Source organism: Ahaetulla prasina, chromosome 1 (assembly GCF_028640845.1).
Source record: "Ahaetulla prasina isolate Xishuangbanna chromosome 1, ASM2864084v1, whole genome shotgun sequence".
Classification (NCBI taxonomy): domain Eukaryota; kingdom Metazoa; phylum Chordata; class Lepidosauria; order Squamata; family Colubridae; genus Ahaetulla; species Ahaetulla prasina.
Window position 1 is genome coordinate 259,724,314 of NC_080539.1, and position 27,323 is coordinate 259,751,636.

Here is a 27,323-nt window from a genome sequence, read left to right on the forward strand (position 1 = left end):
ATTGTTGGGTCAGTATGACTCCTTTTGCTGCAGGATATAGTGGACTGCTTTCAAATAAAAAAATCTCAGGATAGCTAGGGAGCTCTATGAATAACAGTTGGCAGATTAAAAAAAAATATCTCCAAGATAGCAAGATCTTAATGTATACATTCATACATCATTTCCATTAATTTCCCAGTGATGAATTCCCTAATGACACTAGGATTTTCGTTTCTCTGATAGTTCATTGCTTTTTCATGTGAGCAGGAATGTCTGAAACATTGAATTCCTTTCTTTTTAGCCTTTCATTTTCCCCTATTTCCATCTAATTTCTATCTAGCTGTGACCGAAAAGTTTGTGTTGAATAATTAGAAGCCAATTCTAAATGAGAAAATAACCCTGACCAGAACCAGCAATGGAGTATCCAGAACTGTGGTGGCGCAGTGTTTAGAATGCAGTACTGCAGGCTACTTCTGCCGACTACTGGCTGCCTGCAATTCAGATCGAATCTCACCAGGCTCAAGGTTGCCTCAGCCTTCCATCCTTCCGAGGTGGGTAAAATGAGAACCCAGATTGTTGGGGACAATATGCTGACTTTGTGAACCGCTTAGAGAGGGCTGTAAAAACACTGTGAAGCAGTATATAAGTGCTATTGCTATCCTTTACTCCTCTATATTGTCTCTTTTGAATCAATGGCACCATATTTTGTCCAAGGATGCATTTAATACTGCCCTACCCCAGCTTCCTAGCTCCTTCCTGGTGGCTTTCACCATGAGACTGGGTGGGACATAAGATATGCCTATTTTTATATTCTGATTTCACATTCACATTGACAGTACTGTTCTAGGGCTGGAAGGAAAACTGATTTCTGCCGCTCTCCCCCCACCCCCACCAAGTCTGGTTTATAGCCATGTGTTCCTTAAATATTGTGCTTCTCCTGATTTTGTAACATAGCTGTCAAGGTCTTTTGGTATTGACTCTGGATGCTACTCTGCATTGTCAATTTCACTACCCTTCACGTATGTCCAACACAGTTCCTTTTGTCTGAGTTAACAGATGATTGTTACCCTTTATAATGTCTTTCTCAATGCAGTGATGCTCTCTACATGGGGCTGCCCTTGAGGTGCACCCGGAGGCTACAGTTAGCCCAGAATGCGGCTGCGCGAGTGGTAACGGGAGTCGCTCGTGGCTCCCACGTAACACCACTACTCCGTAGCCTGCACTGGCTTCCTGTGGTTTTTCGGGTGCGCTTCAAGATTTTGGTTACCACCTTCAAAGTGCTCCATGGCTTAGGACCCGGGTACTTACGAGACCGCCTGCTGTTACCTTATGCCTCCTACCGACCCGTACGCTCTCACAGAGGGTCTCCTCAGGGTGCTGTCCGCCAAACAGTGCCGGCTGGCGGCCCCCAGGAGTAGGGCCTTCTCTGTGGGGGCATCGATGCTCTGGAACGAACTTCCCCCTGGCTTACGTCAAGTGTCTGATCTTCGGACCTTCTGTCGTGAGCTAAAAACACACCTATTTATTCAAGCGGGACTGGCATAATAGTGTTAAATTTTACTTCGGGGTTTTATTAATATTTCTAAAATTTTAAAACTAAAATTTTTAATTATCAGCCTTTTTGTAATTTGCTAGGTTTTAAATGTTTTAATTGTATATATTTCGTGTTTTATCGTTGGCTGTACACCGCCCCGAGTCCTTCGGGAGAAGGGCGGTATAAAAATTTAATAAAATAAATAAATAAAATAAATAAATGAGGGGGAAAGTTATTTTACAACTAGAGGACAACTAAAGTCTTTAAGGTGGCTGATTTTCATTATTCATTATTCCTTCTCATACCACTGAAATAACTGACTTGGACCCATTTCATCTTTTGGTTTTTCAAGCATGTGACAGATTTTAGCAACATTTTTGTGATTTAAGACTAATTAGATGTACCTTTTCTAATTGTCTATAAATATTCTAATTTATTTGGTACCAGGGCGCTCTCTAGTTTCTATGCAGTATTTCTCAAAATGGGCAGTGGCAACTATTGGGCTTGCTTATAAGACAACCAATTAGGGCTGCACACTATGCAGCTCAGGGTTTATTCTACAAGCCTGTAACCTTGGTGAAATATCTTATTCAACTGATATTTGGTTTTATCCTTAACACGCATAGTGGCAGCTAATATTCTGTAACGTTCATATCCCCCTCCCTGAATTTATATTCCCTCCTCCTTTTTTCTATTTTATGGAGAATAAATTCAGACTCTTCCACAGTCTTTGGAACAAAATGATAGAATGAGTCCTCCAAAACTCTAACTCTGGAACATTCCCCAAACTTTTTGTTCATTTGCAGAAATCAAGGTATAGAAATTCACTAATAATTACTTGGAAACCATCATTATAGGCAAGTTAACTAATTGGTAGACATTTCATACTATCCACAAATAATTCTGAAATATGTAAATACTAGGCATCTACTTTAAGACTAACTTCAGTTAGATATCTGGATTTTTGAGAACTTGCAGTGGTATTATTTATTAATAAATATATTTTATTATTTAAACTACATGATAGCAGTGTTCAATATTTGAGGGGCTGCCACAAAGAAGAGGAAATCAACCTATTCTCCAAAATACCAGGAATCAGAACAAGAAGCAATGGATGGAAACTAATGAAGAAGCAATCCAACCTAGAGCTATGGAGAATTTTCCAGACAGTGAGAACAATGAACCACTGGAATGGGTTACCTTCAGAAGTTGTGGGTGCTACATCACTGGAGGTTTTTAAGAGATTGGACAGCCATTTGTCCAGAATGGTATAGGCTCTCCTGCTTATGCAGGGGTTGGACTTCTAACTCTGTTATTCTGTTCTTAAATTTGTTTGCCACTGCTTGCTTCAAAGCGACTCTTTGGGCAGACTACAACATTGAATGTAAGATAAAGGTATCCTACATTTAGTAGGCAAATTATATGTACCTTGTACATGTGTGATATAGTATGTGAATTTAAGGCACATTCCAAACTAATGATGGGACCTAATTTCTATTTGGAACTGGACGCATCAGGACTTTGGACTATGGACAAAAAGCATCTTGTAATATGGTTAATCATGCTCATATTATGCTAAAAAGCTCATGTTACTTACTTACTTACTCATGTACTTAGGTCGAGCTAAAAATTATCTTTACCAAATCTGAAGAGCAAGCACCATGTACTTATCCGTACACCACTGTCATGGTGAGAATGACAGTGTTTGTTAGAAAGAAAAGAAATAAAGTGAATGCTGTTGATATAAATTACCTTTTAGTTGAATTTCTCTTTTTGACTCCTCCCTTTATTTCATTATTTCTTACCCTCTTTGTGTAGGTCACACAATTATGCATATTCTAACATCAAAATGATGCCCATATACATATGTAGAAGTAATGAGAAAATAAAAGTACCAGTATACATTTGTTTTTATTTCTGTATGCAATGTAATATTAGGCACATAGCTTGGGACACTTTCTAAAATAAATCATTGGCCATTGTTTAGAGTATCCTTTTGGCTTTTAAATACTGGTCAGGAAAACATATGATGTAAAAATACATGAATAACTTCTTTTGAAAGAAAGAAAAGTGGATTTTGCACCTAAAAGTGCAAGAGATGTTCTTTAACCCTTCCACCAAAGAATGTGGCAATATACATTATATTGCTTCTGTTTGAAAAGGCGGCTGGAATTTTATGACATAGAAAATTATAAATTACAATTAGTTTCCATAATCACTATATATATATACACAACCCAGTTATGAAAAAACTGGCTTAAAACTTACAAATGAAATCTTCACACAGATCAAAACAGTGAAAATATAACAATTAACATGCTCAAGTGCCCAATTTGGATATTTAAAGACATTATATCTTTAAAACATGAACTTTAATTACAAGAGCAGCATGGGCATTTGTTATATTTATTTGATTTGTCAAAAGGATTACAGTGTTTTAAATATGAAGATTGTTTCAAAATGGGTAATTTTGTAATGCTCTAAATTAAAGTACATCTTGGTGAATGGGTTAAAAAAAGGTGAGTCTTGTAAAAATACACAACAAGCCATGTGCACTTCAAAATATTCTAGTGTTTCACCTGTAAGGTATTGTTTCAAGCAAACAAGACTTAACAGAACATATGGCTTTACAGTAACATCAATCTGTCAACTAAGCTGTAGTAATAAATACTTAAAATCTCTACCGATAGACTTACATTTTGATCTGGTTTAAACAATACAGAAAACAATTACCAGTTGAAAGCTTGCTGTAGTATGTCAAACACCAAAATTCTTTTTAAATCATTGTTTTAAATCTAAAGCAACCAAACATTTAAAGGGCATTGCATTTGAACAATTTCTTTGCCAAAATGAAAGAAAGATACTTAAAAATGTTTTGGGTGAAAAATTATGAAAATTGCTACATACTTTGGTCACTAATTGTCAAATAGTATGCCTCAAATACATTAGATTTGTGTATTCACTTTTTTTTAATATAAAACTATTCTTACAGCCATTTTTAACTATAGTATCATTACTAATGTTACTTGGGTGGCAAGTTCTTATTTCACAATCACCCATCATTTAGAACAATACAATATAAACATACGCAAAAATTTCTTGGTATTCTTCAATGTGCAATTTTTACACTTATGAATTTCTGTACAATGTCTCAAAATCTAGAATATAAATGTTGCTGGTCCTGATCACTTGTGAAATTAAATGCAGCAGTGACTGGCTCCAATTGGTTCTAGATGAAATCCTCAAGAATCATATCCTTGAAATCAGTTCATATTCTTCAGTTATCATCTGTCAATATCACATATCATACAGGGCCATTAACAGATGCCTCTGCTAGAATGGTTTGTTGATCAGTCCTAAGGAAATCAAAGAAGCATCAAATTGTTAGAGGAGAACACAATGATTCTAAACGCGGAAAAACAGAGTTAATCTAATTACTTTCATATTTTTTAAAAAAAATGGAATAGACCTTATGGCACTGATACTTGCAAAGTAAATTAAAGAATTCAGAATTACAATGAAGATTTGCCTTGTGAATTTTCCCTGACTTCCCAGAAAGTGACCTAGGACACATTGGAGATCACTACATGAAGCTTAAGCTTCAGATTTGGCTCCATATTGCTTATCTTTCCCATAGGATATCAGCATTTTTACCTGATCCAATTTTTGCCATGGCACTGAGATTTCAGAAATTGGTTGCTGTCAATAGTTGCTCTTTAAAAATAAAAAGTTGGAAAACAAAAACAAATTGGGAAAAATTTTCTTCAACATGATGAGCTTTTAGCTGCATATAATTGTAAAAGCTGTAAAATTCATGCAATAATAAATATAGGCAATATTTTAGCAATGACTTCACTGCATTTATATTGTTGGAGATGCAATAAAATTAATAATTTATTTAAATATATTATTTTATTTTAATAAGGGGCAATTAGATATATTAAGCTGGATATGTTAATCAGATGTTTATATTCTTTTGAAGTTTATCTGTATCACATAGGAGTTGACTTCTCAAGGAAAATGTACTTTCAGTCGAAAGACTTGGTGTTTAGCATTAGAAAGACAAATATATAGCTCCAACTATTGCAAATTAATTAATATCAATCAGTGACAGGTGACCGATAATTGTGTAAATATTAAAAATTATCTTCTTGGGCCCATTTCTGCAAGTTGGATGGTTGATTAACAATCAGACTGGATTCCCAATTCCACTGTTGGAATGAGATGAGATCAAGAGACTTGTTTTCTAGGTTCAAGTTTTGTTTTTGTCAGAATACGAATCACACGTTTGAATTTTGATCTGCTGGAATGCAACCAACTTGAACGGAGCACTTCTTTTCCAGATATATGTACCCCTAACTCAACAACATTGGGGATCTAGATATTTTTCATTCAGATCATAAAGCCAGTTACTAATTCTAACAATAAATTCACCAAACATATAAAAGGATAGTAACTATTAAAAAAATCCTAATATCAAATCGGGAAACGTTAATATTTACAACCTATGCACAACTTTATATATTTGAAGAAGAGCAAGCCCTTTTCTAAAGCACTAGCAATTTACAAAAAAAAATTCAAAAAAATTCACTATAAATATTCTTTATTAAACAGAAACTATAATTAATTATGGGGATGAGAAAGCTGTAGTAAATAAGTATTTTTCAGTAAGTTACTAAAGTACAACCAATAGTCAAAGCATGTTTTATTTCTAATTGGTAGAATAAACAAAGTGAACATACTCATTGCTTATCATTGTAACCTATGCTCTTAGCTTATTATATAGGAATGGAGAAGAAAAAGCTTTGCCTGATCTGTGCATTTCCTATTCTTCCCAGAAGACATCAGCTAAGCTGCTTTCTCCCATCTCCAAGATACATAATGTATTTTTCGGTGTATAAGACGCACCAGAGTATAAGACACACCTTAATTTTTTTTTGGGGGGGGAGACAAGAAAAAAAGAATTCTGCCTCCACCTACCATGATCCTGATGCTGGTAGGCAGAGGCAGAATTTTTTCTTGTTTTTTAAAATGTGTGTAAAATCTTGTGCCAAACTTATTTAATTAATATGATTGCTATTCACAATTAAAATCAATTAATATTTAACTGGTTAATATTAATTATGTAAAAAGGCAGTTCCTAGTTTGCTTATCTCTATTAATGCTGGTTGGATTTGATGGGGAGTGGAATTCAGAAATATTTGGAGAACCTGCAGGTTATTTAAAAACAATAAAACACAAGGGCTGCACTAGCTGTGCTTTCAAAGTCCAGTGACCCCCCAGAAGGGAGTACATAAAAGATTTCAGCAGTTCAAATTTTTGCAGCCCAGATTGGGTAGCCAAATACATATGTCTTGGGTCCTGCGCACGAGCCAGGCTGGTAGCCGGCGCTGTTCCATCAACATTTGCAGCAACCAGCTAATGGGAGGCTGGAGCTTCAGTCAGATCCTGGAACATAATTATCTGAAATTCACTGTAGTCTTCCATGCTAAATAGTTGTAATGTAAAATAATTGAAATTCTTAATAACTTGAAACCAGGACTATTTTTTTTGTACTTTGTTAAGCATCTTGCCAATCCCATTCCTGGACTGTGAGTTTAAAATTAAAAACAATTGCATAGTTTTTAATTGGCTTACATATTGTGTATTGAACTATGAAAATGAAGGTCACCTAGTTTGTAAATAATCTGCAGGTAAGATACTGTACATATCAGTACTGATTAAAGTAAGATCTTTCAGGGATATGTTTTCTGTAATTAAAAATATACCCAGTGCTATCAGAAGTTCTCTCACCACAAGTGCTGCAACTGTAATGAAACCCAAGACAATTGCTGACAGTATTGCTCATAGGGAACAATTAGGCTCAGCACCTCTCAATCCAGTGAGAGATTTAAGATCCAACTGGATTACTGAAGGTTCCTGCTCGTTACTGCCACACTCCTTAGCGCCGGGCCGTGAGGAACTGAGCCGCAAACAGCCGTGTGGGCCATGCCACCTGGTCTACATCATCATCTTCCATCCACGCACCCTGAGCTTGGGCAGCCGCATGACCCAATTCCGCCGCCTGGTGAAATTTCTCCCCGCAACTGGACTGCACCAACACTGTCCCCCTCAACTGCATCAAGTATAAGGCCGTCCCGCAGGCCACGCAGAAGCTCAACTGTCCCCAGAAGAGGCTGGAGAGCCAGACGATTCCCTCTTGCTGCCTTTCCCTTCGCCCTACATGTACCTGCCGCCCAGCTCGCAGTACGAAGCTCCGAGACCCCTGCCCAAGCCAGCCCCGCCTACCACCACACCGCAATGGAGTCTCCGTCACCACTCCTACGTGGACCTTCAGGGATATTGCAACAGCCGGAACTCGGTGCCTAGCCTGATTTCCCACGAGTTGCTAATGATCATTGAACTGCTGTTGCTCAGCTCTGCTGCCCAGGCCCAGTTGGAGATCCTTCGCCAGGAACTCCAGCTGGACTCGCAGCGCCCTGCTGCCTACCACCTGCGTGTCCCATTGCCCTACGCAGTGGATGAGAGCCGTGGCCGGACCACGTTCAACAAAGCTGCGCGTCCTCCTCCTCCTTCTTTTCTGCAAATTGCTTCAGAGAATTGAGAAAAAAACACTGGAAAACGCCATGCAAGGAGGCAATGTTTCGGGCAATGGGGGAAGAAAACGCGAACACTCTTTTTCCTCCCCCATTGCCCGAAGCATTGCCTCTCTGCATGGTGTTTTCCGGCGTTTTTCCCCTCAATTCTCCAAAGCAATTTGCAGAAAAGGAGGAGGGCGCGCAACTTTGCAAATTGCTTCGGAGAATTGAGGAACAAAATATCGGAAAACGCCATGCAGAGAGGCAATGCTCTTTTTCCTTCCCAGCCTGGCTCGCAAAGAGCGCTCTTACCGCTGTTATGTTGATGCCGAAACAGCAGCTGCTTTCCACACATAGGATTTTCGGCCCACAACCTCCGAAGGGTGGAGGGCGGCAGGTGGGCGGGGCTACATTCGGCATATAAGACGCACCCAGATTTTCACCCTCTTTTGGGGGGTAAAAAGATGCATCTTATATGGCAAAAAATATGGTACTTAACATCAGGCAAAAATAAAAGCAATGTAGCAATACATATAATTTCTGTTAAAAATTAGCGAAAACAATACGAGTACAAAACGAGTTTATCAGCAGCAAACTTACAATTGCCAGAGCAGCCTCTTTTATTATGTTCCAGAATCAAAAGGCTGTTGCAAGCTGTTAGTACTTTGGCCAGAAAGTCTATGAAGGCTGATTCAGAGTTCTACTCCTATAAGGAGACAATGCTCTCCAATATGCTCAGAAGTGTCTGTGCAGCTTTCTGTCATATTTGGATAAGCATGTACATAACAAGATGGTAAAACGTTGCAATGTTCAGAGTGCTAGAATCCTATAGCAGCAGTCCCTAACCTTTCTGGCAACAGGGACCAGTTTCGTAAGAAAAAGTGTCTTCAATGGACCATGTTTGGGTGTTGGTTTTGTTCCTGCGTATGTGCAGATGAAACTTTCGTTAGGGTTCCAAGTAACACCTCCAACAAAAGAAGACTCCAAGACTAAAAATTCCTCAAAGTTCCATTTTATTAGCGATGTCATATTGGCATATCTGGGAAAATCCAAATTTGAAAGCTTCCAGGTTTTCCCCAGCCAAAAGAAAGTCCAAGTCCCTGCCCCAGCACCCACATCTCCATCACATGGGTCCAATCAATGCACCATTTCAACTGGAGACGCCTCCCAGTTACACCACTCTAGGTGCAGGGCAGAATGTCCTTGACTCTCAGAGAAAAGAATGTTATTATGGCTAGATATCTCCCCAACTCCCTACAATCCACCCTCCCAGTTTCCCACAGCACTAAATGTGGCAGCCCTGAAGATCCAAAGTAAAAGATGGCTTCCAGGACTGACAGCACCCCCCACAACCGATGATCTTGTCTGCAACAAGAGGAACATAGGGGCTTAACGCAATATTCCCTAACCCTAACGACCTCTCTCCCCCCGCCCGCCCGCTGGGAGGGGGACCCTTGGTTTATCAGGTATTTATCATGGAATTGCTTCACTAATCTGTCTGCTTTTACCTCCCAGCTTTTAACCCAAGTCAGGTCTACAGTCTCAATCTCAACCAGACTGCTGGCTTTAGCAGACTTTAATGAAAAACAGGATGCATTTTCCCTAGAATGTGTGGGAGGTTAAGCTGAACTGTCACTAGGTTAATTACTTTCACTGTTGGGAAAGGACCTAAATAAGTAGGTCCCAGCTTTTTACTGGGCAAATTCAGCTTTATATATTTGGTTGATAAATAAACCTGATCTGTCACACAGAAGGGGGGGTTGAAAAGATTGGTGTTTGTCAGCTTGTTTTTTTTTACGCTTCAGCAGCTTCTGGCAGCGCTTTTTTGGTGTTTTCCTACCCCTTCATTCAGCGACTCCATCTACTCGGTCACAGTCATGGAGGAAGATGGTACTGTTCTGTTTCCCTCCCCCCAATACTCCCAGCAAAGAGCCAGTCAGAGGCCTCCTTTTCTAATTTATTTACATAGATTAGATGTCCTGGCCATGTCTACCCACGGGCCTGCCAAGTTTCTGGAGATAACGAGGAAATTATAGATAAGGCCAGAATTACTCACGAATATACTCTTCCCTCCATTGATACAGTTTGCCCGCGCAAATTCATTGCTTTGTCCAAGACAAAAAACCAGGAAGTCCCGCCTCCTATTTATAGTCTCTGCAGATGTCACTGCATGACAATCATTACTTGGCTTTATCCCAACGCTGCTTCTGCTGCGCGCGCCAGTCACGTCTGCGCAGTCTTGCATCACTCCAAAACTGTTCTTGGGGCGTTGCCAAATCAGAAGAAGGCTCCAGAGAATCAGGCCTTGCCGGCCCCTCCTCCTCCCTTTGAGTGGGTGCCAGGGAGGGAGAGGGCTCAAGAGAAGCAGGGCTTGCCAGGTCTTCTCCCTCACTTTCTGAATCATCCGAGTCCAGGAGTCCGGGTCCAGGAACCTGGGTCACAACACTATCCCTCACCGCAGGGCCCTTCGGTGACGATCGGGATGCGGTCGGGCTGGGTTGTGCTCATGGAAGGCCTGCACCAGGTCAGGGGCATGAACGTCGGAGGCATCTACCCAGGAGAAATCAGTCCCGTATCCCTTCCACGCGATCAAATATTGGAAACGACCCTTCAGCCAGTGGGAGTCTCGTACGCTGTGGACTTCGTATTCCTCCGACCCATCCTCGGCGACAGTGACAGGTGCTGTTGGGCACCGAAGGGGACTCGGTGTGGCCTCAGGAACCAGAAGGGACCGGTGAAAGACGGGGTGGATCCGCATGGATCGTGGCAGGGTCAGTCGGTAGGCTACCGGGTTGATGACTGCCTCGACAGGGAACGGGCCGATGAATCGGTGGTCCAACTTCTTTACCGGGCAGTCGGACGGGAGGTATTTGGTGGAGAGCCACACCCGGTCTCCAATTGCCAGCGGGGGCGTTGCCCATCGGGAGCTGTTGGCGGACCGTTTGTAGTCCTCCTTTGCCCGATCCAGCTGCTGACATACCAACTGTTGGACCGCATGCAATTCCGTCAGGAAGGTCTGCGTTTTGGGAACAGGAGAATCCGGTGGTGCCAGAGGGAAGAGCCGCGGATGGTACCCCACATTGGCAAAGAACGGGGTCATCTGAGTAGAGGTGTGCTGAGAGTTGTTAAAAGCAAACTCCGCCAGGGACAGGTAATCGGCCCAGTTGTCCTGTTGCTAGTTGATGAAGCAACAGAGATACTGTTCCAGGATACCGATGATCTTCTCTGTACCCCCGTCGGTCTCCGGATGGTGCGATGATGACAGACACACCTGCACCTCCAACGCGGCCATCAGGCTCTTCCAGAAGCGAGCTGTGAACTGAACTCCACGGTCCGAAACCACCCTGTCCGGTAGACCATGGAGGCGGAAGATGTGCTGCAGAAAGAGACGGGCCGTTTTTGCGGCTGTGGGCAGTCCGCGGCATGGGATGAAGTGTGCCATCTTGGTGAGCATGTCCACCACCACCAGCACCGTGGTGAACCCAGAGGACGGCGGCAGGTCCGTCAGGAAGTCCATGGAGATCGCCCCCCAGTCCTCCTCCAAGGTCCAAGGAGACGCGGGGCCCACCTCCGCTCTCCTTTGCTGCGACCAGGCGTCCTGGCGCTGCGCCTCTCACACCTGGGCCCACAAGTCCACTGGTTCCCGTGCTGCGGCCAAGGCTTCTGCCGGCAGCACTGTCCGTGAAGGAAGGGGGTCCTTGGCGCAGAGGTACTCTGGCTTGCGGGACAGGGCATCCGCCCTACGGTTGTGACCGTTGGGAATGTAGGTCACGCGGAAGTTGAACCGGGCAAAAAACAACGACCACCGGATCTGCCGCTGGTTCAACTTCCGAGCTGTGGTGAGGTGCTCGAGATTCCGATGGTCCGTTCGGACCTCCACCTGATGTCGGGCCCCCTCCAGATGGTGTCGCCAAGCCTCGAATGCAGCCTTGATAGCCAGCAACTCTTTTTCCCAGATGGTGTAGTTGCGCCCGGAAGGATTGAGTTTCTGGGAGTAGTAAGCGCAGGGAAAAAGTGTGCCGCCATTCGTCGGAGCCTGTAGCAGCACTGCTCCCAGAGCCACAGTCCGTTTCCACCACAAAAGGCCGGAGCGGGTCAGGATGCCTCAGGACGGGTTCCATGACGAAGGCTTTCTTGAGGGCTGTGAATGCTTCTTGCTGCGGGGGACCCCACCGGAATGCAACCTTCTTCCTGAGGAGCTGGGTAAGTGGAGCTGTCAGTGTGGCGAAGCCCGGGATGAAGGTCCGGTAGTAGTTGGCGAAGCCCAGTAGGCGCTGAACATCCTTCACCCGACGAGGGGCTTCCCAGCTACACAAAGCTTCTATTTTACATGGGTCCATGGCTATGCCCTCGGGCGAGATGATATGCCCGAGGAATTCTATGGAAGTCCGGAAGAAGACGCATTTCTCCAGCCGCATTGAGTTGTTGCTCCATAGCGTTGCAGAACCAGACTGACGTGTCGGTGGCTTTCCTGGACCGGGAGTAAATCAGGATGTCGTCGAGGTAGATAACCACGAACCGATCCAACATGTCTCGGAACACGCTGCTCATGAAGTGCTGAAAAACGGCGGGAGCATTGGTCAACCCAAATGGCATGACAGTGTATTCGTAGTGTCCGTATCGGGTGCCGAATGCCGTCTTCCATTCGTCTCCTTCTCGTATCCGCACCAGGTTGTAGGCCCCCCGGAGATCGAGCTTGGTGAAGATCGTGGCCTCCCGCAACCTTTCCAGTAGCTCCGGGATGAGCGGCAGGGGGTAGCGATTCCGCACCGTAATGGCGTTTAGCCGGCGGTAATCACAGCATAGGCGCAAGTCCCCTGTCTTCTTCTTCACAAAGAGGACCGGGGCCGAGAGAGGGGACTTTGAAGGCGGGATGAACCCTCGGGGCAGGTTTTTGTCCAGGAAGTCCCTGAGGGCGGCCAACTCGGGCTCCGACATGGAATACAGGCGTCCTACAGGCAGTGGTGCGTTGGGCAGAAGGTCCACGGGGCAATCGTAGGGCCGATGCGGGGGTAGTCGGTCCGCCTCCTTCTCGCTGAACACGTCGGCGAAGTCCGTCAGCTCAGGAGGCAAGGTGATGGCAGCGGTGGGGACGTTCTGGCCGGCACAGGTGTGGCGGATGTGATCGACGCACTGCAGACTCGGGAAAGAGATGGCGTTCCGCGACCAGGCCACCTGAGGATCGTGGGTCCGAAGCCAGGCCAACCCAAGGACCAAGGGAAAATGAAGGTCCGCCGTTACATAAAACTGGATCGCCTCCTCGTGGTCCCCAATAGCCAGGCGCAAAGGCTGGGTGGCGAATTTAATGGGCCGGACACCAGTTCTCGTCCATCAATTGTCTCTACCCGCATCGGAGGGTCCACCGGAACCATGGGGACCGCAAACTGGGTCACAAAGGCCTGGTCCATAAAGTTTGTTGTGGCGCCTGAGTCCACCAGCGCATGCGCCTGGAGCCCGTCCGACTGGTTCCCCAACCATATCCGTGTGTCCAGAATCAGATGCCGAGGGGCCCAGAGTCTACTTCCATAGCGTCCAGTGGGGGCTTAGTACGTGCCCGACCTAGGGTTTCCCCGCGGTCGGGCCTGCTCCGTTTCCCGATTGGTCACGCTGTGATTCGGGGACCGGCGTGCGTGCCCCACTTCGCTTTCTGGGGCTAGAAGCGGCGTGGCGGGCTCCCCACAGTACAGGCACAATCCCCTTGGCGCCTCGGTTCCGCTCCTGGGCTGTCAGGCGAGGTCTGGCGCTCCCAACTCCATGGGCTCTTCCGCAGCGGTTACAAAGCGTGGGGCGACCCTGGGTGCTGGTGGTGCAGGAAGTGGGGTGCAGATGTCGACGGAGGGTCCCGGGGTCGGACGGGACGGTCGCCGTTGCAGACGGGCATCGAGGCGGAGACAAAGGGGCACCAAGTTGTCGAGGGTCCGCGGCGCCTCCACGCGGGCCAGCTCGTCTTGCAATTCCTCTGAGAGTCCCTCCTGGAACGCGTCCACCAGCGCTGCATCATTCCAGTCAGAGTCCTGGCACAAAAGACGAAATTCGGCGATGTACTCCTGCAGGGGGCGTTTCCCTGACGGAGTTCCTTAAGGCGCCTGGTTGCCGTCAGCATTCGAACGGGGTCCTCATACATGGTGCGTAGGTGCTGCCAAAAACGCTGTTGGTCCGCCAGCAGGGGGCTGTCCTGGAGCAAGAGGGGCGTGGCCCATCGAGCAGCCGAGCCGGAAAGAAGGTTAATCACGAAGGCCACCTTAGCCCGGTCGCCTGGGAAATCCTCTGGCCTCATAGCCATGTAGAGCTGGCACTGTCCCAAGAAGGTCGGGAACATCTCAGGCTGCCCAGAAAACTTATCCGCACGGTTATCGGGCACTGCGGCGAGGAGGAGGTGGGAGGATGGGGGGCTGCAGGCACATTCCTGGCAGCAAGTTGGCCTGCCAAGTGAGCCACTTGCTGCTGGAGCTGTTGATTAGCCGCGTGTAGCTGCTCTAACTGCTGCTGTACCTGCTGCTGATCCATCTTTGGTGGAAGATGTTTTAGTCAGGTCTTGGACAAAATGTTCTGTTTCCCTTCCCCCAATACTCCCAGCAAAGAGTCCGTCAGAGGCCTTCCTTTTTTCCTTTTATTTACATAGATACATGTCCTGGCCACGTCTACCCACGGGCCTGCCAAGTTTCTGGAGATAACGAGGAAATTATAGATAAGGCCAGAATTACTCACGAATATACTCTTCCCTCCATTGATACAGTTTGCCCGCGCAAATTCATTGCTTTGTCCAAGACAAAAAACCAGGAAGTCCCGCCTCCTATTTATAGTCTCTGCAGATGTCACTGCATGACAATCATTACTTGGCTTTATCCCAACGCTGCTTCTGCTGCGCGCGCCGGTCACGTCTGCGCAGTCTTGCATCACTCCAAAACTGTTCTTGGGGCGTTGCCAAATCAGAAGAAGGCTCCAGAGAATCAGGCCTTGCCGACCCCTCCTCCTCCCTTTGAGTGGGTGCCAGGGAGGGAGAGGGCTCAAGAGAAGCAGGGCTTGCCAGGTCTTCTACCTCACTTTCTGAATCATCCGAGTCCAGGAGTCCGGGTCCAGGAACCTGGGTCACAACAGGTACTCTGGGCAGTGCGGACATGGGGACAGAGTCCATGATGCTGATGATCTGGAAGGGGGTCAATCCAGTGCTGCTATGCACGTCGTTGTTGTAAGCCACTTCTGTGAACAGCAACAGGTCCGTCCAGTTCTCCTGTTGATAATTGTCCCGGATGGTGTGGGTTGTGGTGCGTCGGGTAGCTTAGCCTGGTTTGGGGCCAGGAGTCATCTTGCTGTTTTTTCTGCAGTTGGTTTCCTATGGGAGTGGATTTCCAGGTCCATGGCTACTGCTGTGTTGTACCAGGCTTGTATATACTCTGGAACTCCCCTGATGCTGCAAACTTGTCTGAGGTCTGGGTCAAAGGCCTCTTTGAAGTAGTAAATGAGGAGGCACTCAGGCCAGTCCCTCAGCTTTCGAGCCAGTCTTCAGAATTCCAACACTAATTCTTTGGGAGGCCAGCCCTCTTACTTCAAGGCTTTGATCTAAACTTCGGCTTCTACTTGGCAGGCCATGTCTTCAAACCACCCTCTGAGCAGTTGGACGAACTCCTTAACACCATCTAGCTCCGGGGCTCCCTCTTCATGTAGCTCAGCTATCTACTCTGCCGCTTTTCCTTCATTCATGCCATCTGCAATCGCCAAAATCATATCTCGATTAGTTTGGTATTGATCCCCATAGCGATCAATGTGGGACCAGACCCAATTGAGGAAGTAGACCAGCTTCCCTGGGGTCCCATCAAACGTCGCTCTAAATCGTGGAGGGGGAGTGGCTGGTGGGGCCGGTGCAGACTGCTGAGCCAATATTGGTGGCTGGACCAGTACTGGGGGGGGGGGGCGGCACCAGGATCAGAGCTGGTGACCATTGGTATTGCACCAACCCCTGGCCAGGGTAGAAGGTCCAGCCAGGGGGGATCTGGGTGGCTGGAGGCAAACTGAGGACCGGCTACTGAAGTGGGGTGCTGGGTCTCAGCAGTCCCAACTGTGCCCATTGTAATGCTGGACTGGATTGGCTTAATGGGCCTTGCTGCGATGCCGCTCCGATTCCAACAGGAGCTGTCACTCAGGTAGAATGGGCCCGATGTGTGAGACTATGATGCGATCAGCTTTATGCTGAGTGAAAGGAGGTCTATGTTCCACTCGGTGCTGCTGCAGTCCCCGGCCCAGAAAGGTGAACGTGGGTAGAGCCAGAGTCCATCCCGGTGGGCCAGTATTAGGAGGTTGTGTGATGCTACCCATGCTAAGCTGGATGAACTGCTTCAGTAGGCCTGTCAGCAGCTAGCTGCGTGACAGTGGTGGGAAGCCCAATTCTCGGGAGTCGCTGAGATCAGCCGGTTCCAATGCTCTCCATTCAAGGGCTTGGGTCTGCTCCGCTCTGCTCGCTCCCATCTGCTGATCCCACATCAGCCCAGTCACCATCTCCTGGGGTGGCACAGCTCCAGCAGCTTCGCCCCACAGAGAAGGATCTGGTTGAGCGACTTGCCAGGGTGCCGGCTCTTTGGGCCGGGCACCCTGTTGGTGTTCCGCTTCGGTGGCCCCCGCTGCCTTCACCACAGCTTCAGAAGGGAAGTAGAGGGTCTCGACATGGACCATCAAACCAGCCCCCGTGGTCCCTTCCGTGGTCGCCTTGTCTTCTTCCATCTTCCTGAGTTTTCACACTGCCGGTGCCGGGTTGGAGCTCGAGGCTCAGGACCCCGGAGTTCGGGGAGTTGGTTGAAGCTCTAAATGAGATTTGGGTTTAATGTCAGGGTTCCAAGTAATACCCCTAATGAAAGAAGACTCCGAGGCTAAAATTCCTCAAAGATCCATTTTATTAGAGATGTCATATTGGCACATCCGGGAAAACCTGAATCTGAAAGCTTCTAGGTTTTCCCCACCCAAAAGAAAGTCCAAGTCCCTGCCCCAGCACCCGCATCTCCATCACATGGTCCAATCAATGCATCATCCCAACTGGAGATGCCTCCCAGTCACACCACTCCAGGTACAGGGCAGAATGTCTTCCAGCAAGATGGCTTCCAGAACTGACAGCTTTGCTCACTCACCTGTCATTTGAATGTTTCCTAACAGGCCACAAACTGGTATCAGTCCTGGGGGTTGGGGACCCCTGTCCTATAGGATGTAGAATAACTTATAATTCCATGAGTCTCCAATAGTTGAGAGCTGGTTGCCATACATATTCATCTTTTCATTTATCTGTATGGTTTTCCATAAAATATTTTTCAAGGAAAGGAAAAGCTGGGTCCACCTCATGACTACATGCACCCATATTTTCTTTTTTTCCTCACCATTTTCCCCCCAAAAAGTTTATAAGGGTGAAAGTGCAGCTTATATAAGAGCCCATGTGTAAGACATTCTAGGAGCAGGATATAAGACAGATTATAAGCATTTCATATATATACACTGCTCACAATATAAAAATAACTTGGTAACAACAGGTACCTCTGCTCCAGGCTGCTGCAAGTGGGCTGTGGAGCTACAGGACTTTCTTCTCCAGCATCTGCATTCTCTTCCACCACATATTTACAAGAAGCATCTTGCGAGGTAGACAGTTTTCCTTCCTCACTAATAAATAAATAAAATTACAGCTTTGTTTGTGCTTTAAATGTTTGTATTACCATGCAATAATGAAAGACTTGGGGGAAAGGATCCAGAGGTCACATGCAAACAGATTTTAGAAATATGATTGAAACATGGAAAACAAGCACAGGATTGTTGTTTCTGTTGACATTCATTACTCCCATCAATTTATGTTTATTAAAAAGGAATTGGACAAGAAAAAAATGCAGGAGAGAGTAGTAAAAAAAAAGAGGAATGAAGAATGTAAATGATGCCCAAAATGAAGGAAAAAAACCATGAATGATCCTTTACAGTACATACCGATAGGATTTCAACACTCTGAAGCCACAGTGAAAGGGAAGGGTGGAAAAAAACAGAAAAGTAATATAAAAAAGAATATCAAGATTTTCCCAGAAAAAAAGAATGCTTGGATCAAGTCTATCTAGGATGCAACAAAAATAGTGGTATTGTTATCCAAATTCTTTAAACAAACTAGCAATTTCTACTGCTAAGAACAGTTGGAATACATTTTTAAAACTAAGCTTCTCTTTGGACACCTATGGATTGATTTCACAAGCTTAATATTCAGTAATCACAGGTCCAAATTGCAGACTGAAGTGGAGTTATCCAACAACAGTTTACAACCAACCTATTACCAGAAATCAGCCTCAATTTTCGTGAAATAATATAAACTGTTTTGAGCTTTCCTGAATGAAGAAAACCTGAACATTTGAAAACCAGATGCTTAACAATGTGTTTTGTCCTTTTCCAGTATCCAAAAGAGTGCAATTCACACACATCTGCACTATTCAATAAAAAGCACTCCAGAAAACAGGAAAGAAGTAAACTAGCAGCAATCTGTGGCTTGAAAAATCTACATGGATACTATGCTTAAGTAATCATTGTTCATATTCACAAAACAAGTGTAAAAACATCCAGCATTTGGATCACTTTATAAGGAAACAAAAGGACATCCTATATTAATACAAACAAAAGAAAATATGATGGATTTAGCACTGGTGTTTCATAGTGCACAAACTAGCCAGTGCAGAGGCATCTGTTCCACTTGTCTAGCAGCAGAGTTAATGCAAGCAAGATTCCTTTTTTCGATATAAAAGAAAAATCACCCATCCAGATCTGGAGTGTAAATGGAACTAGCAGAGTCAAATTATAAAACAGACAGTAACTAAACAGAAAAGAAACAACAGAGGAAAATGTCTCATCTCAACCAGTCTATTAAGTATAATAATCTACTGGGAGGATGAATAGTTTCAAAGAGATTTTTTTTCTAGTTGTATATAGCAATGGCAAGGTTTAACCCAGGATGTTTTAAATTCAAAAAGTGTTTCTACCAAAAGTTTTGTCCTAAGAAAGGAGAAAGGAAAGAAAGCCACTAGGTTGATTGCTCATATATTAGTTACTCTGTTCTCTCTCCTGGATTTCCAAAGTAATCACTGAGAGCTCACAGTTTAATAGAGCTACAAACATCCTAATTAACAAACCAAAGGGAAACTGAACTATGAATGCTGTGCGATTCAAGGTTCATTGTACCTCATCTAAGCTGACTCAGCTTCAGAATTTGAATATGTAACCAACATAAAAGTACTATCCTACCCTCTGTTGCATTCTCATATCTAATATATACATATTAGTTATTAGCTTGGTTATTTTCTGTTTTAACATACTGTCCCTGTAAAGTTCACTTATAGGACTTATTTTGTCTTGGAAGGAAGGAAGGAAGGAAGGAAGGAAGGAAGGAAGGAAGGAAGGAAGGAAGGAAGGAAGGAAGGAAGGAAGGAAGAAAGAAAGAACCTGGCCCTGTTCATGATTGAGAGGAGCAACCTAGCTATAGATATTTTATTTTATTTTATTTATTTATTTAAAATATTTATCTAGCCATCCATCTTGCATCAAACTCTGGGTAGCTCCACATCAACTATTAAAATAATGTAATATGTATAAAACCATAAACATTAAAAACCTGGCACCAATGTTATGCTTCCAATATTCATGTTAAATCCTCCAATTTTCCTCCAATGAAAATGAAGGATGTCGTATTGATCATGTTTCCCATCTAGACTACACCTGCTCCATTATCATAAAAAATCATTGCTGTAAACAAGCAGCAGATTCAAGGAAGGAGAGATTACATCCTCTATGACCGGCTTTCCCTTGCAGCCAACAACCCTCCCTCTTACCCATATACATGCAAGACTGATGCATCTTCTGTTTCATGGCTTAGTACAGTGCTTACTCAAAATGATTACCATGTTATGTGCAATGTAATGATGCCATCCACAACATAGGTGGTGGTAGGACGTGAACTGTTAAGAGAACAATCTATGTCCATAATACAAAAGCACCGGAACACAGTCATTTCAGGCATGGACTGTTAAAGGTGAAGTCATTCTACTATCGTTGCCGTCTTGGTGTCCTTTACTATGCCTCCGTGGCAGGGAGAGGAGGCATCTGGCCTTTTCCCCACCAACACCTAATGGAAGATGAAATCAAAGTTGCCTGTAACACACTCCCTATTCGTCTATGGAGATTCTCAGTCATCCAGGTCATGATTGTCCCAAAGGTGATTTTTCAAGAGGCAACTGGACTTTCTGGTTTTTCTTTCACTTCTCATCCAAGAAGCTTCTTCAGAAAAACCAGTAAGTCCAGTTGCCTCTTGAAAAAGCACCTTCGGGACACTCCCTTTTCCTGTCATACTACAATAATAGTGATCAGTTAGGGACTAAGCATAACTACAGGCATAGTGAAGGCCAATTTTTTTGTAAACCAGCCAGATCATTTTGAAACAAGATGGATGGCAAATTAATTTATTATATATGAATATATATATAAAAATATGTGGCTGGAAGTTACATATTTTCTTAGCCTTTGGGGTAACACTGTTTCTTTAGTGCGCTGAAGGAAACACTGAAAGAAATCTGCAAGGGTGGGTGAGGCTTCCTTTGGATTGTGTGAGTTTATGTCTTTTTCATTCCAGACGGTTTTTTGTCATTCTTGCCATCTTCTATTCTTCATTTTTTCCTTGTTTTGAACATTTTCACTTGTGAACCACTCAGAGTTGGAAATTAGATGGCATGTAAATAATAAGACACAGACCAAAAAAAACAACAACTCACCAGTATGTTAATATTCAGGTCAGAATTTTGACCAAAAAGGTGAACTGAAGAGCAGATTAAACATGCTAAATTTATATAACTATCTCAAAGAACAAGCTAAGAAAAAAGCCCTTGTTGTTGTGGCTATTGCATCAGCACCATGGCAGCTATTATTTTCAATAATTCATTCATAATTAGATTAGAAAATTATTTTTTAAAATAAAAAGAGGTAAATAGAAAGCACAGAAAAGACTTTGGAAACAAATATGTAAGAAAAAATAGCAACTATCAACTGAAAATTAAAAATCTGCCCAATGATATTCAGTGAAAATACTGTGCTTCCCCAAAAATAAGACCCTGTCTTATATTTTTTTGAACCCAGAAATAAGCGCTTGGCCTTATTGCCATGTGCTCAAAAGCCCGATTGGGCTTATTATCAGAGGAAGTCTTATTTTGGGGAAACAGGGTAGGAAAAGTTGATTGAACTTTTAGTACTCACAAAAAATCATGTTTAAATCCCAATTTTACAGAAAGCTTGTGCCAAATGGTTGTTTTAAATGGTTCGAGAATGCAACACTAGGCCACTCTTTAATATGATTAATGAAAATTCTTTAAACTTACAGAGCAGCAAAGTTTAATGCCTCACCTTTTGAAGACAGCAGTCTCAGTTTTAGCATCTACAGTAAGGCTAAGAGTCTCCTTCATGCTGCCATTCATTACTGTTTCAGTCACTTTATCTGCGTTTTCTGTATCATCTTCTCCATCGGAACCAGCTTCCATTGCAATACTTCCTATATCTGAAAAAAGAATTCGAACAATGAAACTGAACAGTTACTTTTTTATTTTTTATTTTATATCTGTATTACTCCTCTATTCTGTGCTGAGCTGTATAGAACTGTCAGCAATAAGGAGAATAAACTTTCATGTATTTAACCGATTAGTAGTAAACTCTTACTGAGAACTTATTGTCACAATAGCAACTCTGGACGACAAGTAAGAATGGGGAGGAGGGCAGCATAAATATTTAATTAATAAATAAAAATTTAAAAATAATTAATTCTGTTTAAATCATCAACAAAAATCCAACAAAAATAATAATGAAAGTCTTCAGAACCCATGTCAGAGAAATGAAACTGTTGTGAAAACTACACTGATAAATCATTGTCAAGTTCTCTAACATTTTCTTTTCACTTTCTACCAAACTGGGGTCAAAAATCATCTTTGCCCAAGCTCTACTGATGGAGCCAGGGTTTCATAAAAGATGGCAGGCTTAGGGAGATAGCAGATACAACTCCAGAGGAGGACCAATTCCAAGGTCCTGTAAAATGGCATTCTCTCATCAGTGGAATATGCTGAGTCTAATGCCACACATTATTAATCAAAATATTTCTGAGCTCTTACTTTCTGGCTGGGTCACAAGGGCAACTACATTTGCATTCAAAGGATCCACTGGTTCGGTGTTGGTTTCCATTTCCACAGGTGAGTTACTTCTCAAAGAATCTTTTGAACTTTAAAAATAAAATAAAATAAGTTGATGAATCACATTTTCAATTATTTTGTGCAAGGAGTATACAAGATAGAATTCAGTTGGTCACTTCTGTATGATAATAGTAACTATTTGGAACAGGATTCTAGAATATATTTATATGTAAGTATATATGTAATTGAGCAGCAAATAAAGGCAATCTACCGGTAAATATCAATGAGCATTTGAGACCTTATAGAGTTTATATAAATTTTGAAAGCTAAACTATCCTTTCTTTGAATCCTCACCTTTCAATTAACACATGGAAGAAAAACAGATGGCTAATCAGCTATAGATTATTTTTTAATCCAGAAAACAAAAACAGAACAAGATGCAGAAAAATGGAGGATAATGGTTGAGAGAAGAGGATAGAAAGAAAATGAAGAGAGAAGCACTTCTTGAAGGGCCAGGGAAGAAAATGTTAGTGCTGCTTGTTTTATCCTTTTATCCAAGATTTTCTGCACAGAAATGAAATTTGCACAAAATTAATGGGTCAATGACGTTAGGTTTTTATTTTTAGAAACTAAGATTTTCTTTGTAGAATGGTTCTTTTTCTGGGGAAAAATGATACTACAATTCTGCACTTTATTGATGAATTTCTGCAATATGATTTTGGGATGAGTGACAAAAAACTGACTTGGGACTCAAATAATGCCAACCATTTTTTTTTTATCAAATTGCACAACAGATAGATATTTTTTACCTAAACATGTTAATCTATTACTACAGCTACACTTTTAAAAGATGCCAAAGCAAACGAATGAGCTAATGCTATCATTTCAAATATAAAATATATGAAAATAAAATATATGTTTTTTCCTTGTTTATTTATTTATTTATTTATTTAATTTATATACCGCCCTTCTCCCGAAGGACTCAGGGCAGTTTACAGGCAAATAAAAACAGATTTCACAAAAATTTAAAAACATTTTAAAAAGCTAATTCGATTAGGCCGAAACAGACTAAAACTATAATAAAACCCACATTAAAACTACATTAAGCCAGCCCCGCGCGATGAAACAAAAAGGTCTTTAGCTCGCGTCGAAAGGTCTTGAGGTCAGGGAGTTGACATATCCCGGGAGGCAGCTCATTCCAGAAGTCAGGAGCCCCCACAGAGAAGGCCCTCCCCCTGGGGGTCGCCAGTTGACATTGGAGCGCACGGGTCGGTGGGAGGCTATTGGTTTTGCAGGAATACAAAACTTTCCTACCTTACAGTGAAATCTGAAAAGGAAGCCCAACCAGTTTCTTTTGCTGGCATTGGTTCCTCAGTACTCCATACATCAGATCCAACAGAATCCAGATTAGTGCCATGTGTGGTTTCCATAGGAACATCAAAGTTAGCTGACCAATTAGGTGCTGGAAAAAAAATGTAACATTACAAATATATTAGTTTCTAATACTAAACCTATAGCAAGGCAGCTTGTTTAAGTTTTAAACAAAATCAGGGGAAAAATTTGTCAACTTTTACTTTTATGAATATTGAGAAAAAAATAGAACCATTTACAACTATTCATTCTACCATTATCATATTTAAGCAACTCAATTTTACAAAAATTGTGTCATTTTAGAATGTACCTCTTTACATTTTACGCATGTTCATTTATAATGGAAAATGTCTACAGGTTGTCTTTCACTACAGACAGCCAGGTGCGACAAGCCAAAAATACCGAGAGAAGAAGGGGTGTGCACATGTTCCCTCTGTACATCAGGGGTGAAATCCAGCAGGTTCTGGAGAAACGGTAGCGGAAATTTTAGCAGTTCAGAGAAACGGCAAATACCACCTCTGGCTGGCCCCAGAGTGGGGTGGGAATGGAGATTTTGCAATATCCTTCCCCCAGAAGTCTGGACGGAATGGGGATTTTGCAGTATCCTTCCCCTGTCATGCCTGCCAAGCCACACCATGCCCACAGAACCGGTGGTAAAAAAATTTAGATTTCACCACTGCTGTACATCCATACATTGTCCTTGCATTGTGATACATTAAATGCTGAGTTTGGTCCATCTTGGTCCAAGGCAGCAATAAGAATAACAGAAGTGATGTAAAATTCTTCCATTTTATTTTTATGGAGTTAACATGAGGAAGTAGAAATAATAAAAAAATAAATAAGAAGGCCAAAGGCCACTTTTTAAAAAATAAATAAATGAAAAAATCCAGTAAGGACAATGCAATTCCTGCATCTGAATTTGAACGCTTGAGAAACTGTGTGAAAAAACCTACTTACTTTCATTCAAATCTACTTCCATCTTATCTTCTGTATTGGTGCTTGATTCAAACAGGTCTTGCTTTGTTCCATCCTCTTCTTCAGAATCTGTACTCTCTTCACTGTCTGTACTGCCTGAACTTTTTATTTTAATGAAAGAGAAATATAACATGAATTTCCTCCCCTTCACTTATTATGTAACCATTTTTAAAACTTAAAAACTTTGGCGGATTAAGAATAGGAGAAGAGGTCTGACTGATTCTTCCCCCTTGTTCATTAACATTATATAATGCTACAAAGAGGACTTTTTCGCTGAACTGATGGTTGATCATCCACTGATTTTAGGGCCATTCAATAATAGCATTTTCAGAAAATATTTTACAAAGTGTTTTGCCCTCACACAAGCAGAGCAGCTCTCTGCTATTCGTTAAAGTACTCAACCTTTTTCAGGCTTCATCATGAGCCACTGTTTCAAGAGTCACATTGATAAACCTGAAACCTATGAACACAATTACAGTGTACTTAAACAACATTGCAAAACTAGACATTCTGTTATGTTTGCTACTTAGATAATATCAGGCAAGTTCCAAAGGAATCATACAGAGGAATATGGACTCTTGTAAAGTCACTAGGCCCTGGAATGAAAAATCTAGTTATTTAACAATTTTAGCCAGGCATTTCTGGGCAGTGTATGTAAATAAAATATAACTAAACTATATAAAGTAATTTTAAAAACTGGGTTGAGCCTTTAAAATTACATCAGCAACCTATTCAACAAAACTATACCATGCCAGAGTCCAAGAGCCAGGTCTTCACAGGCTTCTGAAAGGCTAATGAGGCAGTGCCACCCCAGGGTGGGGTGGGGCGGGGTGTTTCATAAGACAGTTGTCATGACAGAGAGGTTACACTTTCTGACCTTACCAGGTGACACTGCTTCACTGATGGGACATGCATGCCCGCTCCATCAGAATTAATGGAAGAGGCAAAAACAATTGGGATAGGTAGTTCCATGGGTGATCTGACCCATGTCATGTAGGTCTTTAAAGTGACAATCAGCACCTTGAATTTGCATCTGGAGGCCATCTAGGAGCCAGTGCAGCTCATGTAACTTTAAGAGCCATTTCTTTTCATAAGAAGGAATGTATAACTTAATTGACTCTACTGAACATCTTTTTTATTAGATTTTGTTAGTGGGAAAGCTCAAGAAAGTAGCTGGCCAACTGAAGTCTTCTTTGTATTAATTTTAAAAGTGATCTCCAAAAAAATCTGATCAGACACTATCCTAAATATCTTGACAGATTAAATTAAATTAATGAATTTAAAGTATGTAAGTCCCATGCCATAAGAAGCTATGAAGGGTTCTGTTTTCAGCTATTATATTTCAGAAGGCCTCTAACCATTGGGCAACATAAAAAGGAGGCAGTGCTAAAGGTCAAAATTTGCTCTGTCACCTATATTTCTGACAGAGATGATTCAGTAAGGGGTCGTGGTTAGCTATCAACAATAACAACAACAACAAAATAATTTTTTTCTGCTACAGTATTTGAAGATTACCTGGATCTTCTCTGAGATTCTGGAGTAAAAGCAATATGTTTCTCTTCCCAAATATCTTCTTCATCAGAGCCACCATCATCAAATTGCTGTATTCTCTCCTTGCAGCATGCTTCAAACAAAGCAATGTTGCCCTGAACATGTGAAAAAGAGCACTATTAATAAATAATGACTTTTTATTTATCATGCACTGTCTGTGGTGCAAATATGTGTGTGTGCATATAGGCAAAAACCTCCTAAGGTGTAAAAACAAGGTTCAAATAATTTTCTGTAGGTTGGATGAAGTTGTCATGTCGAATGTTTCTAGTTGTCCCTCCCTCCAAGTACCTGCTTGCCTGATCTCTAATCTCAAATTAGACTTAATAGAGAAAGGGGGGGGGATATATTAAAATAAGAACACAAGAATTCCAGATTTTCCTGCTCTTTGTTGTGTTATCTGCATGTAAGGGAGCAAAGGCCTATCCCTTATGAGAAAACAGTCAGCCTGAAAACTGTGTAGGCATTAGTCTTCTTATTGATGTAAAAATTGTTTAATCCAGGCTGGGGATGTTATTTCTCCCCCCCTCCCCCATTTTGGAAGGATATGTGACCGATTTTGGGATAGAGAAAATAAACTATAAGGAAACAGAAGTTCTTTTCAGCTTTCCATCCTTCTGAGGTGGGTAAAATGAGGACCCAGATTGTTGGGGGCAACAACCACTTAGAGGGGGCTGTAAAGCACTGTGAAGCAGTATATAAGTCTAAGTGCTATTGCTATACAAAATGTTTCCTCTAATTATTTCTTCTGTAAAGAATACAGCAGTAGAGTTTCTATTGTTAAAATTATACTCTTTTAAAGTACACCAGCAGGCGGTGGAGCAGGCTAGTTCTCATTCAGAGTACTCATTTTCATTTCTATTGAGAGTAAAATTGAAAAATACTTACACTTTCATTTGTATTGAGGGTAAAATTGATATCTGATACACGATCAAAAGAAACACTGTGAACAAAGTACAAATTTAGGCAGTAAAACAAAAAGGAAGTATCACTTTATAGGATATACTGAAGTACTTCATTTAATAATTTTACATATCTAAAAAAAAACACCCTGAAATACTTTCCTAGCACAAAATTTTAAGCCTTTTGAAATAGCCCATATAAATTACTTGAGAAAATGAAACTTGAATCTTTTTTTCAGATCATGATAAACCTCACGCCTAACACTGCTTCTTC

General features: G+C 42.6%; 1 protein-coding gene across 1 annotated transcript in view; it reads right to left on the minus strand.

The window, feature by feature from the left end:
• Positions 1-3,405: 3,405 nt before the first annotated feature.
• PPP6R3 (protein phosphatase 6 regulatory subunit 3) overlaps positions 3,406-27,323 on the minus strand; it is a 94,688-nt gene continuing 70,770 nt past the window's right edge. The window contains exons 18-25 of the mRNA XM_058156550.1: positions 27,036-27,090; positions 26,115-26,245; positions 24,582-24,700; positions 23,568-23,715; positions 22,236-22,342; positions 21,481-21,631; positions 17,605-17,727; positions 3,406-4,869 (exon numbers count right to left, since the gene is read on the minus strand). Of these exons, the coding sequence (XP_058012533.1) occupies positions 4,818-4,869; positions 17,605-17,727; positions 21,481-21,631; positions 22,236-22,342; positions 23,568-23,715; positions 24,582-24,700; positions 26,115-26,245; positions 27,036-27,090 (886 nt within the window). The 3' untranslated portion in view covers positions 3,406-4,817. The remainder of the gene's footprint in view (positions 4,870-17,604; positions 17,728-21,480; positions 21,632-22,235; positions 22,343-23,567; positions 23,716-24,581; positions 24,701-26,114; positions 26,246-27,035; positions 27,091-27,323) is intronic.